Source organism: Parus major, chromosome Z, assembly GCF_001522545.3.
Source record: "Parus major isolate Abel chromosome Z, Parus_major1.1, whole genome shotgun sequence".
Lineage (NCBI taxonomy): Eukaryota > Metazoa > Chordata > Aves > Passeriformes > Paridae > Parus > Parus major.
Window position 1 is genome coordinate 63597430 of NC_031799.1, and position 18956 is coordinate 63616385.

General features: G+C 39.2%; 1 protein-coding gene across 1 annotated transcript in view; it reads left to right on the plus strand.

Moving 5' to 3' along the window:
- The window catches only part of TRPM3 (transient receptor potential cation channel subfamily M member 3), a 278883-nt gene that overhangs the window by 228929 nt on the left and 30998 nt on the right, over positions 1-18956 (plus strand). The window contains exons 16-20 of the mRNA XM_015614958.3: positions 317-545; positions 3036-3203; positions 10212-10352; positions 15728-15856; positions 17843-18094. Of these exons, the coding sequence (XP_015470444.1) occupies positions 317-545; positions 3036-3203; positions 10212-10352; positions 15728-15856; positions 17843-18094 (919 nt within the window). The remainder of the gene's footprint in view (positions 1-316; positions 546-3035; positions 3204-10211; positions 10353-15727; positions 15857-17842; positions 18095-18956) is intronic.

Consider the following 18956-nt stretch of genomic DNA (forward strand, 5'->3'; position numbering starts at 1 on the left):
AACAACAGAGAAGCAATCCCTTAAAGTACAGATAACCAGAGGATTTCAGTAAGAAAATGTCAGGGAGGTGGGCAGGGAGGTGGGAGCAGACAGCTGGTATGTGTGGGTGCTCATCACTGCTAAGCTGGGGCACTTATTTATATGCCTAACATTAGCCACTCACATTTGAAAATGTGGGTTTCCATGTAGAGTCAACATCACGATTTGCATGATGGAAGGTGGTGTGCCCCTTGCAGAGGCTGGCAGTTGCAGAGAGGTGTTTTGAGCACAAGACTGAGTGTGCTACCGGGAGTGAACGGGTGTCCCTCTGTTGCAGGGACTTCGGCCAGCTGGCGGTCGAGCTGTTGGACCAGTCGTACAAGCAGGACGAGCAACTGGCCATGAAACTGCTGACCTATGAGCTGAAGAACTGGAGCAACGCCACGTGCCTGCAGCTTGCAGTGGCAGCCAAGCACAGGGACTTCATCGCCCACACTTGCAGCCAGATGCTGCTCACTGACATGTGGATGGGTCGTCTCCGAATGCGAAAAAATTCTGGCCTAAAGGTCATTCCTGTTTTAAAATAAAATTAGCGTTCAGGAAATTCTAATAGATGGTGACAGGGTTCACAATAAATCAGTAATAAGTGTCTAAAGTAATTGTACTTCGGATGTCTATTTGCAGTTACATTAAGCAGGGTATATTCTTCCTGTACTGAGTTTTCCAGCTGGGGCTTATCATAAGCCAAAATTCAAAGCACACGGCTTAGATTTTTTTCATTCCCTTTCCTAAAGTCCCCTCTGGCATCATTTATCAGAATAAGAATTGAGCTAGGAGGTTAGTGTGTCACCTTGCCTGTATACTTGATGAGTTAGTCAAGAGTTTTAAATATAAATAAAGGAAAAGGAAGAAGTGAGTTAACTGTTAGTGAAAGGTGCTGATCTGACAGCCTTCCCCAAAACAGGCAAAGTAAGCAGCACAAATTTCCTTGCAAACTCTTGCAAGTCTTCCTGATGGCCTCTGAAGGAACTCCTTTAGAGGGTCTAAAGGATAATTCAGTTTTCAAAACTGTTAAAGCTTTACTTCCACAATTGACAAAACTGCGAACAGTGCAAAGTGGACTCTGAGATGAATTTGAGTCCATGGCAAGTTTCACCAAAGCAGTCACTAGTCAGAACATACCCACAAATTGCCTCTTCCTCCCAGATCACCAAGAAATATTTTCAGTAAAGGGGTTCTCTCTACTGCACTAAATGCCTGTGTGAAAATTGGTAATTACTCAGATGTGTTGCCATGTGAAAATATGTTCAGTAATGGCAAAAATGCTTAGGAGTACATGCATTGCTTCCAGACTGGCTCTTAATCCAGTGGCAGTGGTGAATGAGAACAAGTAGCTGATAGCATTCTTATGCAGGACCTGTGCATACATGTTGTCCTGCTATAGATAGAAAACATTCTCAGATCTGGAGACACTCCTATCGCCCATTTCCTGAACTCACAGGCCTATTATCCTTCAGAGGAATAGCTGCTTTGTTCACTGTTTGGCTTTGCAGATATTCAACCTAGGTACATGGAAGACAGTGCAGCAACTGATTTCCTACTACATGCATTCCACTTTTCAGCACACATTTCTTAAGCCCTAAAATAGACCTTTATTTCATAATTCATAACTGAAGGTAACGGGCTGTGTTTCCTTTTAGCTTCTTCTAACACCAGGGCTTCACAAGGATCCTTTACTCAGTTTCTAGTCTGTATTTTATTCCGCTGAAGCTCATTAGCAGAACTTGTTTAAAGCTAAAGCAGGCTACAAGCTACATGAAGCAGCATGATAAAGAAATAAATTTGCAAGCATGAGTCATGGGTTATTTCCCAAGAACAGGTTTTTTTCCCTTTGAAACTGACAAATGGTAGGAAGATTGAATATGATTCCTTAGATTCTTGCTGGGAATGTATGGCACCAATGGAAGGGCTAGGGGCAGCTGTTAATCCTGCCACCTCTTAAAAATAGCCTTTCTGTAAAGCCAGGTCTGCCTGTAAGCCCCTCTCCCTGGACTCATCATTTGGTGAGTGCAGGAGCAGTGCAGGGATCTTTCTCAAGGCTGGGTACAGCATTCACATACGCCAACTGCTCACCGTTGTGTTCTTTGGTTTCGGCAGCACACAGGCTGTCTGCTGATATGACGAGCACAGGCACCCTTCCTAACCTGCCAAGAAGGTTAATTATCAGGTTTCACTCTCATTCAGGGAGAGATTTATATGAAAATCATTCTCCATCAAATTGCAGCATAACCAGAAAAAGTTGTTGTGCTTGTGAATACAGACTTTGTTTTGTATTACTTTGATATTTACTAAGTTGTACTAATGTTTTAACCCAAGCATTGTTCATTACTTATACATCCCAACAAGGTAATTTTAGTGGTTTCTACATTCCTGCATCTAAGATAGAGAAGGCAGAAAACAAAGAACTGGCATTAACATGGCCATTACACAGCTGGCTGATTACTGAAACAAAAGCTAAGGGGTCTGCATATCTATCCACATCAGGATTTGTTTTTGGTGGCTTTGTCTTATCTCCTCAGATCCACACATAGTTACACTTCCTTGACTACCAGTGGGCATATTAAGCATGGACTCAAAGAGCTATTAACCCTCTCTGTAGAAATAAATATTCTCTATATGTCATTTATACTGATATTTTGTGTTATGTAAAATGAAGACATTTGTGGCTCTGTACCCCCATGTGGTCCCACCTACTCTTGACCTTATATATTTTGTAAATATATTCTAGTATGTAGCACTACGCATCTGGTGATGTGCAAGCAGATAAAACATTCAAGAGCATTCACAACAACACTAGTAGGAATTACATGCTTTGATCCAGTACTCTGCTAACATTAGCCCAATGAGAAATACTTAAATGTCATAGAAGCTCACATGCACATGTATCATTCTTTTCCTGAATCTCCCGAGGGAGTTGTTCCATTTAATGCTAAGTAAACATTATGACCATAATCTGTTTTCTGTGATGATTATTGTTATCATTATTATTGCTTTAGGTAATTCTAGGAATTCTACTTCCTCCTTCAATCCTCAGCTTGGAGTTCAAGAACAAAGATGATATGCCCTACATGACCCAGGCCAATGAGATCCATCTTCAAGAAAAGGATCCAGAGGAACCAGAGAAGCCAGTGAAAGAAAAAGATGAGGAAGACATGGAGCTCACTGTAAGTGCTCACAATAAATCATCAGCCTCAGTGCTGTCAATTTGTTATTCCTACCTCTGTAGGCATTGCAGAACATCTGATGGCTAAATATGGCACATGATAGGATACCACTCTTCACACTCCCCTCTCCTCCGTGGGACTCAAGCCACACAAGTTGACATCATTTTGTCTCCATCCTGCAGCAGGAGATGCTGTGCTTTAATATCCTCATATTTTGACTCAATTTGATGCTACATTGAATGAACTAAGTGAATTAGATTTTAGAAGCACTCAGTCATGATAAATGACCTCTCTGGTGGAAAAGGGCTTATCTGTGGTTGGAAACACCCAAAGATTCATGGCAGCCAGAGTTTTGTTTTGTTTTTTTTATTTTAGTTGACTTCACTAGAGAGTAAGCAAGTGTGCAAACAGGCCATAAAAAATATGAAAAATTACTCTAAAATTCTTTTTGTATTTGTGGTCATTGCCTTTAACACATCCAGTTTTTAATCTACTGAAGACATTAGCAAGCAGCTAGACAGCTCCACTTCTACAACTCAATAGAACTGTGCAAGGAGGGACTTGTCAGCATTAATAACATAGCCTTTGAGGAATAATTTACACCACAAACAGTCAGACAGTTAAAGCTCTGAAAACTACACAAGTCACTTACCTCCTGTCTCTTGTTCTCACACTTTGTAGTTGGGGCAGTTATCATACAGGCTTTTACATCAGCCTTAGTCTAGTTTGGTTTGGAATTGTTTGGGTTTGATTTTGGTGTCTTTGAAAGGCTTAAAACTCGGCCCCAGTTGGTCAGGATAGAGGCACAGACATTAAAGGGATTTGCCTGGTTAAGTTAAAAAACAAAAACAAAAACAAAAAAACCCAGACTGTTTCCCACAGGCAAACAGCAGGAGCTGCCCACAGGACCCCGACTGCAGGCAGGCAGAAGGACCTGCCTACAGGACCCAATATGCAGGCAAGCCGAAGGAGCAGCCCACAAGACTCACCTACAGGACCCGTTTGCAGGCAAGAACCTGGCTGTTGGGAAGGACCAGAAGCCAGAATAGCAGCAGTGGGGCATTCTCTGCTCATTAGCTATTGATTGCAATTACTAACCCTTGGCTTCTGATCCCCTTATGGAGTGCCTATTCAAATCAAAGCTCTTTGCAAGCTGCCTTTTACCTGGCAATGGGGACAAATTTGGGGAAGATGTGTTTTCCATCTCACTGTAGTTATCCCAGCTCCTGGTTTCTTGTCTTCAATACTGTTTCCTTTTCCCCTTCTGACTACTCCTGCTGCAAGTAAGTGATGTGTGCAGTGGATCCACTATTCCAGATGAACCTTAGATGTTCCCCCTCTTCTCCCTTCCATGTGCTGACAGTCGTATTGCTCTGTTCCGTCGTTGACTCTTCCCTTAATCCCTTCAAATTCGTTGTATCACTCTAGTGAAGTTTCAGGCTCTCAAAACTTTTCTATAAAATAACATTTCTTCCTTTGGAGTCCATCAAGTTTAGAAACAGTATCTTTGGTACAGAGTACATCTATACTATGCTGTAGAACTTCTAACACACCTGTTTCACACAGGTGCCCCTCTGTGAAAGTGGTGAGGAGAGGCAAATTGGTAGCAGAGAGATCTTTGCATGTCTCTGGTTAGACACCACAGGCAGTTACATTTAATTGCCTGACATATTTTAATATGAGAATATTAAGAATATAAGAATATTCTAATATTTCAATATAAGAAACTACTTTAGACTGAAGTTTCATGTTCCAGCCAGTCAAATGGTCTGGCATAAAGGCCAGGTTTCTTTTCCACTGATCAGAGAATGCCTCAAAGATGTTTCGGGAAGTGCCTTTGTGAAGTTTCCCCTTAGCCCCTTTAGTATATTAAGGATATCTTATAAATATTTCAATAAGATTAATAATTTATTGTGCTGGGATATCATAAATTTTTAATCCATTGTTGAACTTCGAATCAATAGATCAGTCACTCACCTAACCTGAGCTTTGTTCAGCATAAAGATTAACAAACAGAAGTGATGTTAAAAAATAATTTTTTTCTCAAAATTGCTTTTATGGCAAATAATATATAATTGAAATAATCTTCCTGATTCTCCTTCTAATAATTCCAGATGAATACTTCTCAAGTGTCTGTATTCATCATGCTACACCCATATTCTCTGCTAATATGAAGATAAGGAGGTCTTGTCTAGGCAAGGTCTGCTCATTGATTTCCTGTGTGTCTTGCACTGCAAAACCCAGGTGACTAAAGACAGGCCAAGGAATCAGTTTCTTTTTTCTGTACTGCTCTTATGTAGAGTGTGTGACAGTACAGGGCCACAGTCATCTTTTCCCTATTTTACACCTCATTTGCACAGAATAATGTGATCAGCAGACTACAGCAACAGTGAAGTTAAGTCTCCACATGGGTGCACCTGCATGCAAGTATGTATTTGCTTTATGCTCCTCTTCAAGGGCCTGGTGGGTAACTGAACATATGGATATACTATGAAGATGTGTTTATTCACTGTAAAATACTTGCTATTCACACCTGCTTTTAACTTTATAACAGATACATGAGAGTGATAGGCCCACATTTCTTTAACACCTAGATGCTAAGGAACAGGCTTGTGGCAGCTACTCACAAAAACACATTTGAATACTGCTCTCATCAGTGCTCATCAGCACCAAGAAATTTACCACAATTTATATATGGAGCTGACAGTCATTAATCCTGAATAATAAACAGAGAGGAGTAGAAGGACATTAAAGTCTAAAGGCCAGTGATATTTTCTATTTGTACAGGATCTTAATCAAGGCCTTAATTGCTGAAATTCAGGTCAGTCAGAAACCCCAGAAGTCTCCCTCCCAGAACAACCCTGATTCTGGAAGCCATAACTAGGAGCATCCTTAACCTTATTCACTGCCTCATTGTTTGGGTATTAGAGCTCCTTGGTAAATGGTTCTATTTCAGAACACGGAATAACTCATCTAAGTCCTTTAAAAGGTGTCTCTTTTGTTCTTGTGTTCATTTTGCTCTGTTTTTCCACAATGGATAGGAGGTTTGGACTTCCATGAGCATCACTGAGTTAGTCTGAGAGCTTTTCAGCAGCAGCAAAGCTAGTTCTGTTGGCCTCTGGTATCACATTAATTCATCTGCAGTGTGTGTAGCCTTTTCTCAATGGCAAGAAATAATCAAATACTAATCATATCACTAAAAATACAGTTCTTAACACAGAAAAGTCTGAAGATCCATGTCCCAGTGCCCCTGGCCCAACTCAGCCTTCCCAGTGGAAGATGACTCACAGCATCTCCCTTGCCAGCAAAAAGGCACCCCTTCAGCTCGTCTGGAAAACAGAACTGGGAGACACTGCTGATGGTCTCTAGGCAGAAGTGCTGACTCTCTCCATGAGGAGAGGTTCTCTCTTCCTCCAAGGAGTTTGGAAACCCTCCATACCACCACACATGTGCCCTGGCATGGTCTGTATTCTTTGCCCTGCTCAGCAGACAGGATGACGGAGCTCCTGGTGTTCCTGGGTGCTCACTGTAACCACCAAGCACGTGAAAAATCTGGTTTTACACATCTGTAATCAAAGACATTAGAACATTTTCCTGCCAGTGTTTCAGAGCAGAGCACAGTAATCCTAGGACAACTACCATGGCCCTTTGACACACAGTGTAGGTAGGATCCGGCAGGGTGTGCTGAGGGAGGTGTCTCCACACAGCTATGTATCATTTCTGCATCAGTTCTCTATGAACCCTATATATATGTAGATTTCACTCAGGATGAAACTGGGAGGGCCTGTATTCATTCCAGAAAGAATGAAATTCCCATTATTTAATTATAAAACACATAAACATGGTATAGGATTGTATTAGTGCAAGAAATGTACAACTGAAAACTTCCACTGATAGTTCATTATCAGTAAACAGTCCTCAATTACATAAAACAAAATCTGGCCCAACAACAACAATAACAACAAAAACCAGATTAATAAAATCTCCATGTAAAAACTATGCAAACATCAATCCCTTCAGGCTAAATTGATGCAGTTGTACTGTACTTCACAATGAGGTTGGGCTGCTGTCGAGCTTACCTTGCATGACTCATGGTGAATCATGGACAAAATCATGTATTAGGGAAAGAGATGCCGCCCACACAGAGCAGTGTGTTGAGTTGTTCCCACCCCTACTGCATCCCACTCCAAGGAAAACATTTGTTCACATTTGGCACTGCAATTATTCTGTTAACACAGTTACTTAGGTTATTTCTGAATGTTTCTAATGGGAAAGCTTTTCAGTTTGTTAATACTGAGGTATAATTAACAGTCAGGAACATCAGGTCAAACCTAATCCCTAGCCATCTCAGAGAAATTCCCCATCTGTAGCATGGGGGAGGGGAGAAGGTAGTATAATATGATAAAATTAATTCAAAAATAATTATAACAAGATAAAATTACGGCATTGTTATCAAGAAAGCAGTACCAAACAGGAAATCAGAATTCATAAGCTAAAGCATAAATACAGATATTTGAAGAGCATTATCATAAAAACATCGGCAAGTCACTGATTTAATTGAGAATTAAATCTGACTCAGAATTTGTAAAATTTACAAATGAAGGATTTGAACTCTGTAAAATAATCCCTTTCATTAAAGCACGGCATTGCTCATTTGTTAAAGCAGACAGCATTCATTTTCACTCTGCTGCAAAATTTCTGAGCACCAGAGGACAGCAGAGACAAAGCCTTGGGAAAAGCTGCAGAAAACTGTAGCTCCAGATGGTAGTTTTCCCTGAACAGCATCAGTAAGTAGAGAGAAGCAAACAAATTACTACCTTTTTGGGCTATAGTGTTCCCAAACCATTCAGATCATATTCAAATTGTTTTTCAAAACAAACAAACAAACAAACAAACAAAAAACCACAAAAGAACAACCAATCAATTATATGGATCAAAAGATCACTTTGATTTTGTGGAGTTCAGGTAATGATATCTTCTGTGGAGGTTATGTAACTTCTGTTACTGTAGTTGTATTAAGTAGGCCTCATAACCATAAAAACCCTTCTCTGCTTAACAGCCACTTTGTCTTTTTTCTTTTTTATAAAAGTCTTGATGGACTTTCAAGGTGTTTTACTTGCTCTTTGAGAGTCAACAGGAGGTACATTTAAATTTTTAATGGGTAATGTTTTATCTGTATGTATGGAAATTAAATTAAAAATCTTCAGCTGTTCTTCCATTAAAGCTAAAGGAAATAGGTTAACTTGGTCAAAGTAGGCTTTAGTTTTTGAGACAGTCCCAGGAGGTTAGTTTCAGTGCAGTATTCTTCTGTCCTGAATATTTTTTGAATTTTATTGAAAATACGCACAGCAAGATCTGTGTGTTGTCAGATTCAAAAATACAAGGATGCACAAGGAAAGTAATAACATTAGAGGAAAAATTAACTGCATAAATTAAATTAAAGAGAAAGAGCCATATGGGACCAAGCATAGTCCTAATAATGTTGCAAACATCTACACTAACTGAAAAACGTTGAGCCTTACAAATTACTATTTCACAGGAAGAAGACCTCTGAGTAGCTCCACATTAGGCTAGAAAAAGGAAGAAAAGGTTAGATTGTGATTCCTACTTTTAAATACATGAAGAGTGCATCACCAGTTCCTGCAGGGCTCTAGAACATGATCAGATAGCTCACCTGAAGTAATTAGTTAAGTATGTGCTGTACATCCTGTTGAGTCGGAGAGCACAGCTACAGAGAGACACTAGAAGGACCTTTTTATGGAATGACCATATTCCTGGCATCTAATTGTTCCCTTAGTTTTCCACCATTTAAGTTGCAGATGAGGGCCTTGCTATCTTCACAGGTGGTGAAAGTTTGCTTCAGTTAACATAAAAGCACAAGGGTGCCTTCATCTGTTTGTAGAAAAGTATGATGGAAGCATTGAAGCAAATGCATCATCATGCAGTCCCTGCATACTTAGGTATGTCTCAATTCTTGCAAGAACTTCCTGTGCAGGGTGCTGCATTCCAGAGGTGCATCCACACACTAAAGAGTAAGAACTTGCTAAGGGCACAGTGAGCTAAAATCCAGTCTTAAATCTGTTCACTAAATAATTGCTTCAGAATGAACATTTAACAGGTCACATTACACTTCAAATAGAGAGGAGCTCCTTTTAAGCACTAAGTTCAGTGGTTGTAGTTTACTCCTTCCACTTGTCTGCACCTGATAATGAAAAGTATGGGTAAACAAACAAAATGCTACCTTCTTTTGACTGTTAGGCTTGCACTCACAGCAGAGAACTTCTTATGTAAGTGTTGCATGATCTTGGTGTAGCTTCTCAGTGGGTCTGAATTGCAGTGGCAACCGTGAGATCAAGCCTAGCAAAGGCAATGCATGAGCAGTCTGGAACTTCACTATGGAAGAAGCTGCAATCATGTACATGGATATTTCAATCCAGGGTCTTTCTGCTGCAGTGAGCTTTGCTAGTATATCCTCTTGCATCCATGTAAGCTTCACTGTGGGATCATGGCCTGAAACAGGTCCAGTGATTAACTTTAAAAGTGCCACTGTCTTCTTTGCTTCTAGTTCAGTGACTACCAACTCATCTTTTCCCTTGTTGTTCCCTCTCAATCTCCGCCTTATGAACTTCTCTTTGTTTAAAACCAAAATGTACCTGTTTCCTGTCTGCATCTGTTTATTGTATAGAAGTACACCACAAAATGCTGTTGTCAGGTGAAAGTGTTTTTGTCCATAAAACAAAGAGGAGAAATATTCTCCACATCTTGATTTTTTTGTTCACCAGTCAGTCCTAAGCTGATGGTTGAGGCTAAAGCTATAGCTTTCCACTTTCAAAGTACTAAACAGAAGCCTTTCTGCAAAAAAGATAATTTGAAAGCAAACCATTTTATGCCTAGCTATGATCGCCTGGTTTTATCTAGAGATCAAGAACAGTTTCCTATTGACATTTCAAAAAACAGTGTCATTTTTCTTACATAAAGAAAGAAACACCAATATATCATTTCTTGTAGGCAATGCTGGGACGGGGAAATGGAGAGTCCTCAAGAAAGAAAGAGGATGAAGAAGTTCAGAGCAGACACAGGATGATCCCTATTGGAAGAAAGATTTACGAATTCTACAATGCTCCCATCGTGAAGTTTTGGTTTTACACCGTAAGAAATATTTACTGTTATATCAATAATGCTTGTATAAATACTGAAATTTGTCTTAGATCATCTTTTGTGTTTCACTGATGTCTACACTTATATGTATTTGAGGGCTTACACATAAACAGTTAAATAAAAACACTTGGTGAAAGTCTGCTAGCATTGCAAACCTTTCCATGATTTTTAAAGTTTACCATTTTGTTCAGGCTAAAATTTGAATTATTTGTATGCTTTTATTTAAATAAAATGGTAAGGGGAAGTTTGCTGTAGTGCTCCCAAGGAATTCCCTATAGGAGAATTCAAAATAGGATTGCTTCCAATAGTAAGCCGAGTGGTCTGAGTCAAAATATTAATTATCTAACAACTGAAGAAAAAAAGAGAGAGCACTTCTTCCCTTGGAACATTTTTTTTTTCTGTTTTGGCCAGTCTGTGGTGTGTCTCTCAGAGAAGATGTGCATGTAAGTACCCACAAGATATCAAAGACATGATTGACAGCCAGTGTACATTTTTCAGGGACGAATCAGGTAAAACCAGTATATTCCCCCTGTGTTAGAAAGAAATGGACCTTCCAGAAGGAGTAGAAAAAAATTATGTCATGTATTTCAACTGCAGTAAAACAGTACCAAAAACTTCCCAGAGTTTTCTCACAGCTAAATTAATAACTGCTACATTAAAGTTACTATGTGAATGAAAAGCTTTTTGACAATTAGTCATCAAGAGTAGATATTAATTATTCATTATCAAGCTGGAAGCAGAGATTAGAAAGAATGCCATTAAGTTCTCTTCTATATCAGGTGCTAGCTGATACTTTTATTCAAAACTTGGATGATGAAGCAGAGATTAGTTTTTGTTTTAATTATTATTAGTTATTTCGCAAATTGCACTAGAATGTAGAAGGGTAAGACGAAAAAGATCACGGAAATTAATCCTTTCAGTCTTCTTGGCTGGAGTGTTCCACCCCAGTTCAGCTTATGTGTCATGTGACGAGTGTGGACTGGTTTGAAAGATCACAAAAAAGACAAATGTTTCAAGAGGTTTGTAAAGCTTGACTTAAGGGGAGAGTTTAAAGAAGTGAGAATGATTTCTCAGTTAAAAAAAAAAAAAAAAAAAAAAGAAATAAAAAGGTCTGCAGAAGGAATATAAGAGTTTTCAAATATATGTACCTCCAAATCCTTGCTGAATAGGAGAAAAAATAACACCCAGACAGTTCTAGGTTAGAAGCTGGGAAACAGTTTCTAACTGCTGTAATAAGTACTGTCATGAACTATGTGAGGACATGCTGGATTTTCCATTATTAGTGATTCCTAAATTATTTTATCAGGACATACGTCCATTATGGTACACTGGAATTAATCCTGCCTCAACCCAATGGAATTGGTTAGATGGTTTCAGGTGGTTTTTCCCTGTCATATTTTCCATCATTCTGCTGAGAGCACAGCAAATCACAAAGAATGGATCCTTCTGCAAGTGACTTCTTATAAGAAAAATCGCCTTGCAGTTGTTGGGAACAACTCACATCAATTGAGTCTTTACTGTGATGGAGCCTGTAGACTAACAGGTAGTTTAACATCTGGGAGTAACTTATTGCTCAGCTCGTTGGCCACCATGCATTAATCAAGCCCACGAGTCCAGAAGCTACTCATCAGCAGCCTAGTCTCATTATCAATTGCAGTGTGTATTATGCACAAACAGAAAAGTCTTTACACTGCAAATGGAAAGAAGCATCCTAGCTTTCCCTGTTAGTTCAATATTTAAATGGGAGGGAGAAATCAATATTGCATTTCCATTTAGACTTGTTCCTACAGTTGTATGTCCTTAGGCAGGTCTCAATCAAGGTCATTGGACCTTGGATGCACTGAACCTGGAGAGCAAGTTAAGGTGGATTCTGGCTGCCATGCTTGACCTGTTGTGTATACTGAGAACTCCAGGAGACTAAAAGCAAAAGGAGTTTCAGAGAAGGGTTAAAATTGCACAGCCTATCACAATTTTGCAAATACACAGGCGCAAATATTCATGGATTTCAAAAGAAATCGTTTGAATTTTAAGTTCCACTGTCCAAAGTGCATGTAAAAGGTCCTATGGCTATTGCATACCACTTAAAACAATTTGAATATTCTTCAGTTACCTATCTCTATTACTATATAGCCGTATTCACCTTCATTCTTCAAATACACAAGAGTGAGTTAAATGAGGTATTTGAGTAAATAACATTTGGCTCAGCAGACACTAGACAGCTTTTTCTCAAAAAAAATCCCAGAAAAAAAACAAACAAAAACCAAAAACCAACACAAACCAACAAGCAACTCCCCACCAACTTTAGCCTTTCTCTCTAGGCACACAGCAATTTCTAAAGTCAACTGCTCTGTTCTGTTTCGTTGCATTGGAAACCATGATGCAAATGTTTCATCCCACAGCTTGCGTGAGCAGAGGAGGATGATCTTCTTCTACTGATGACTACTCCCACTGTCCTAATGTCAAAAAACTCTTGCAACAGTGTTAAAATAGTAAAATAAAAAGTAGACCTTTATTGAAAGCTTTCAGGTATCCTGGCGGCATTGTGCTCACATGGCATTGGATTTCTACAATTTTTATAAGATTTACGAAGTACCGTTTCTAACAAATATTGTCCAATTAGAAGAGTAGTTGGTTAGGTTGCTTTCCCTGGATACTGCCCCACTGGAACTGGTCCAGGGCTTCTTTGCCCCATTTCATGTTTTGTCTCCTCAGATTCTGATCTGGGAAACGGAAGCCTGCTCCTTGTCAGGCTTCCTCTTAAGAATAAGACTAAACAGTATTTCAGGAATGTGTTAGAAGGTTAACTTACTACTCTAAAATCTAAGAGAAAAGGTAGCAAAAATACTAGGAACTATATATAACTATTTAATAGTAGCCTAAAAAGCTACAAATATATGAAAAATACATAAAAAGGTAAATCTTTTAGCATCACTACCACTACTAGCATTAGCTGAGATATTAGCAGGAAGTTTCTATCTTTTCTGAAGAAGAAAGCTGCAGAGGAATTAAGCTCCAAGTAAAAGTCATCTTCTAAACATCAAAAAAGCATTGCCCTAAGTTTTGCATTTTGGGACCACTTCAGTTTATGATCATTTAATAATTGCAATCAATCAGAAAAGAGGAGAGTGATCTCCTTGAAGCATTAACCTGTTGGTACAATTTCCAGGTTTCTCCTTGACCAAGATGAGTATTCCAGTATTTTCTAGAGAATGGGACTGCATCCATAGAAGGGCCAGGTGAAATCCACCCTTGAAACTTCTTAATAAGCACTTCTTTCTTTAGTTTGTTCCAGTACTGCCCTCAAAGGTGACAATGGCAGCTCCTAGCTCTTTGTCAAGCCAGGCAAAAACAAGAAAAAACAGGGTTCAGCTACTTCTGTAGTAGCACTTTTAAAGAATCTTGAGGACCAGCATGAACAGCTAAACTGAAGTCTGACCAGTGTTGGATCAGTGTAGCCTCCTAGAAGGTGAGAGCAAGTTAGAAGTGTGGGGAGGGAGAAGGAGGGTGTCATTCACTATCTGAAGGACTTGTTTCTTGAGATAGAGAGATTTCACAATAATTTTACTGACAAATCAAGCTTCTTTTGTCAAGCAAAAATGTTTTACAGTTTTGAGTAGTTTGAACTGACATAAAGAAATCCACCGAAACCAAAACCAGAAAAGCCAGCATTTCTAAAGAAAACCAGAAAGAAGCTAGTTACAGTTAGATTATTGCAATTTCTGTCACCTTTATAACCTCAGTGTCCTTATTCTTTTGCCCTACTGGCTGCAAGTGCTCACCAAAGGCTGCTGAAGCAGTTTGGAGTAGGTTTCCTGATAATTAGTAATCAATAAGGTCTAAGAGGAGTGTTGAGTAACAGTATCACCTGGCTTTTTCTCCATATTAGAAGGTGCCGTTTCCACTAGGGAGATGTGTATCCAGTTCTGCCTGCCAAACAGAGGTCCTCCTGACCCCAGTGTCACCCTAAGTGTTGGTCTACATCCACATTGCTCTCCACTTCCTTTAGGAGTGGTAGGAGAAGAGCAGCCTCCGGCCCTGTATTGCAATCCATCATCCCTCTCAAACTGAAAGGCAAATGAGATCATTTCCTCCTCTGTTTTATGCAGACAAGAAGTAGTACTTCAGCTGTCTGGTTCCTCTATAATGATAGTTATGGTCAATAGAACAAATTCTATTGAGTGTCCTCAGCCAGCAACTAGAACAAAAGCCAGAATCCTGTGGCTTTTACAAAGAGTGGAAGTGACATTCTCTAACAAATACAATAGGACTATAAACTCCATTCTGTGATGTGCAGAACATCTAAATAATCCTACCCAAAGGTCTCAAGGCCCTCTGTGGTTGTTTCAGCTTACCTCCCATGTATGCAACAGTGAGTAACAGACAGCTGAGAGATAAACTGAATTCAAATATAGATGTATGTATTACAGCTTTCTGTCACAATGACTAAATGTTCATGCACAGAACTGACTCATCTTTTCTCTGACTTATATTTAGTCTTAAGATGCATTTTCTTATAGGGCTGCTGTTTGAAAGGCAAAGTAGACAGGTAGTTGGATTCTGGCCTCCACAAACCAGGGTGGAATCCATGCTCCAGAATGACACTCGAGTTCCTCTGACCTTGATGGACTTGATGATACAATTGGGCTGATTTGTCTTTTTTTGACAGACCATTTAATTACATTCAGCATGCAGAAAAACAAAGGGAAATAAACTAAAAGCTGAATTCATACTTTCCTATGAATGAAAAATTAACCTGGAAGGTAAATATACTAGGAAAGAAAAGAAAAACATTCCCACTTAAAAATTTGCAAAAACTATGATGCAAATGGATTCATGGCTATGCCCGGCTCCTTACTGCAGCAGGAATAGGAGTAGCAGTGTTTTGGGGAGGAAACATGCTATAGATTTGGTCAGCACTACACTGGGTAAAAAGACCTCTAATAATGCCTAAAACCATAATGCCAGACTCAGCCCAGATTAGGTGAATGATGGGGGAAAACACGGTGTTGGAGGACTAAAGGCTTTTAGAAGCAGATGACAGAGAAATCTTCACATAGCTTACTTGATTGGGTAGTTGACAGAGTGGTATTAGAATTGCCATCACTGTGGGATGATCCCAGGGAACTGCATTAATAAAGGTTTTTTTGAGGAGATAGATATAGCTGGTCATATGTGCATGTATTTTGCAGATTCCATACAGTATGTGACTCAATGTGAGCTTTCTCAGGCAACCCAGGAGAGTCTTATTGTTCTTTTGTCTGTGACACCCTGGCTACAGTAGACTCAGGAATATCAAATCATACCCAAGAAGCTGGCTCAGTTGTATAGATAGTGACAACTCATATTTGTATTTTTTTCCTTTACAGCTAGCCTACATAGGGTACTTGATGCTGTTCAACTACATTGTGTTGGTGAAGATGGATCGCTGGCCATCTATTCAGGAGTGGATTGTCATTTCATATATTTTCACTCTGGGAATAGAGAAGATGAGAGAGGTAAATTCTCCCCAACCAAGAAAGAATAAAAAAGGAATACACATAGGGCTTGATGTTTTGGGGTTTTTTTAATTTTAATATCTGTTTTTAGTATTTTTCTCAGTGTACATTTTTATGAATGAGTTTATCATAAAAGTGGCTTTTTTTTGCTTTTTTTTTTCAGAAAGGCAGATGGATTGTTTTTAAAAAGCTGGAAAAAATATCTATCCTCTTTAATTTCAAAAATAGATGTTTCTTTTTCTTCTTCTTCTTTCTTTCTTTCTTTCTTTCTTTCTCTCTCTCTCTCTCTCTCTCTCTCTCTCTCTCTCTCTCTCTCTTTTTCTTTTTCTTTCTCTCTTACTCTCTTTCCTTTTTCTGTTCTTTCTGTCCTTCTCTTTTTCCTTCCTTCTTTCTTTCCTTCTTACTTTCTTGTTCTTCCACAAAATCTGTGCATTCAAATTTCATTAATAGCACTCACAACTACAGGGTGATCTTCTGACAAGTCTTAAAGGGCAGATAAATTTCTTGAAATGTGCCTCTTGAAATTTTTTGTTAATTTGTCAAGCAATAGTGTGCATCTCCCTAAGGATGCAAAAGCAGACACACAGAGCAGAGACAGAGCATTTAAGGTACACTCAGTCTACAGCGTGAGTGAAGTGGTTCTGTGTAACCCTGCCCCTCATGGTCTCTCCCACCTCATGCTCTCCCCTTTAGCCAAAGCTGCATTTATTCCACAGTGACAGCAGAAGCCAAATTCAGCCCTAGTGTGAGCAAATGTGAGTCCCACAGACCTCAGCTGGAATAGCACATTTGTACCCCTGGGCTGAACCTGTTACCAGTTCTGCTTGAGCATTCTGAAGCCGGCGCTCTGCAGGACTAGACTGAAAGTGGACCTGCAACACTTGGGTCTCAAAGACAGGTTTCTGACTCTGTATGGTAAATGCTATGTTATAAATAAAAAGAATGGAGGAAAAGGCACTCCTTGAGTGGCCCATGAGAATGTGTCATTAAGAGAAAGGAAAGCAGTGGCAGTAGCCACACGAGGACTCAGTGGAGTCAATGCACTGCTGGCTCAGCAGGTGGGAGGCTGCAGACAGGAGTTGTGTGAGCTGGGTTTTGTCTAATCATTCACCCCAAACTGTCCTTTCCACAGAAGTTTACCAAAAATATTTGTCACAATTGATTTCTAAGCAGATAATGGAATTGTTCACAGATGAGCCTTAAATTCATTCCAAAAACAAATTATAAGAATGACATTCATCATGTTTGAGGAACTATATGAGTTGGCTCAAATGTTCTTGGGCTAAATATAGAAAATGAAAACCAAGAGCTTGTTAACTCCCTAAAAGGTAGGACTTATTCATGGAGATCACTTGAATTATAGTTTTAAGAGTAGTTTGGGAAAACAATCAAGTTTCACAAATGATCTTGCAAGAAGAATGACAATAAATTAATAAGGTAAGATTATTTATTTTTGTGATCTTTATTCTTGGCTGGCTGTGGGACTTAATTTCCAAAAACAGGCCCAAGTAGTATCTAATATCTCTTTGTATTAAATCTCTGATGCAGAGCTTTATGTTTATTACTTATTTTTTTTGTCATTTGACACACATTTTAATATAACTTTCTCTAAATCTACAGCTTCTTTAAATGTGAATTTTCTGATTAAAAAAAATCTTTCTGTATTTTGCCCTCTGTTCTAAGACCCTAAGTATGGCTAATACATTTGAAAAACAGAAATACATGCACATATTACTTCTGATTAGAAGAGGATTTTAGACTGAGCTATCACTTTGTACTTTAAAGTATTTTGCTCATAGACACATTTTAAGAATGGTTGAAATTGAAAATATTGTGGGGGAAAAAAACTGAGAGTACTTGAGATATTCAGATGACAAGCATCTATCAGCTTTGCTTTTGGCCTGTGTAGCATATATCTATCTGTTTAGTATAGATTTCTTCAACTTTAGGACAGCTCAGTTACTCTCCATTTCCTCTGTCCTTCAGATCCTCATGTCAGAGCCTGGGAAACTGCTGCAAAAAGTCAAAGTTTGGCTCCAGGAGTACTGGAATGTTACCGACCTCATAGCTATCCTGCTGTTCTCTGTTGGGATGGTTCTCCGTCTGCAGGACCTGCCTCTCCGGAGCGACGGACGTGTGATCTACTGTGTCAACATCATTTACTGGTACATCCGGCTGCTGGACATCTTCGGCGTGAACAAGTACCTGGGGCCCTACGTCATGATGATCGGGAAAATGGTAAGAGGAGCTGGTGAGCCCCCTCTGCTTGACAGCTTGTTCTTGGCTCAGTGTCCTCAGCCAGTGACATTGCTGCAGATTTACCTGTGTTTTGTTTTACACGTTAGTGTTTTCATGCCGGTTAGAAATCAGTGCTTTATTGATTCAAAACCTCCAGAATCAAGGTTTTTCCTGTTCTGTTAGATGATGTATTGTTTGTCTCTCTCTGAGATCACTCTTCAACAGCAGAGCCACCCTACACCCCTCTGTGCTTCATTTACAGAAAGTGCAAAGGAGATTTGATGGTTATAAAGGAAGGTGATTTGTTAAGGTAAAAAAAAAGTTGTTCAGATGTGTAGTACCCTGAGACTCAATGTGTTGTAATAGTCATGGTGTGTTCAAAACTACAGTGGTCATGGTTAAGAATGACCCTTCTATATTTGATCCACATTCACATGCTCTTCCATCATTTAATTCAGGTCTGTCCTTGTGAGATGAGAAATCCATTTGCTACGTGCAACTTCTGTGCCCTGGGCACATCAACTGTACACACCACAGCAGGAATATTAACAATTTGTCTAATAGTAAATGCATGCACAAGGAATCAAGAGACACGTGCTTCCACATGTGTGACTTTTTTTGACTTTTGAATTTTTAATTTTCATGTTTCAATTGAAATGTTGCTATTAAGCAGCATTTTGCTTGTTTCAGTTAAAGAAAAAGGCTGGATTTACAGATGGATATGCACACATCCCTGATATTTGGATACCTGTACATGTAGCTAATGTATGTGTTCATGTTTCACATGCAGTATCCAGCTTTTCTTGTATAAATCATGTATTTTTCATGCATTTTGGGGTTTAAGGTGTGGAGTTTTCTAATT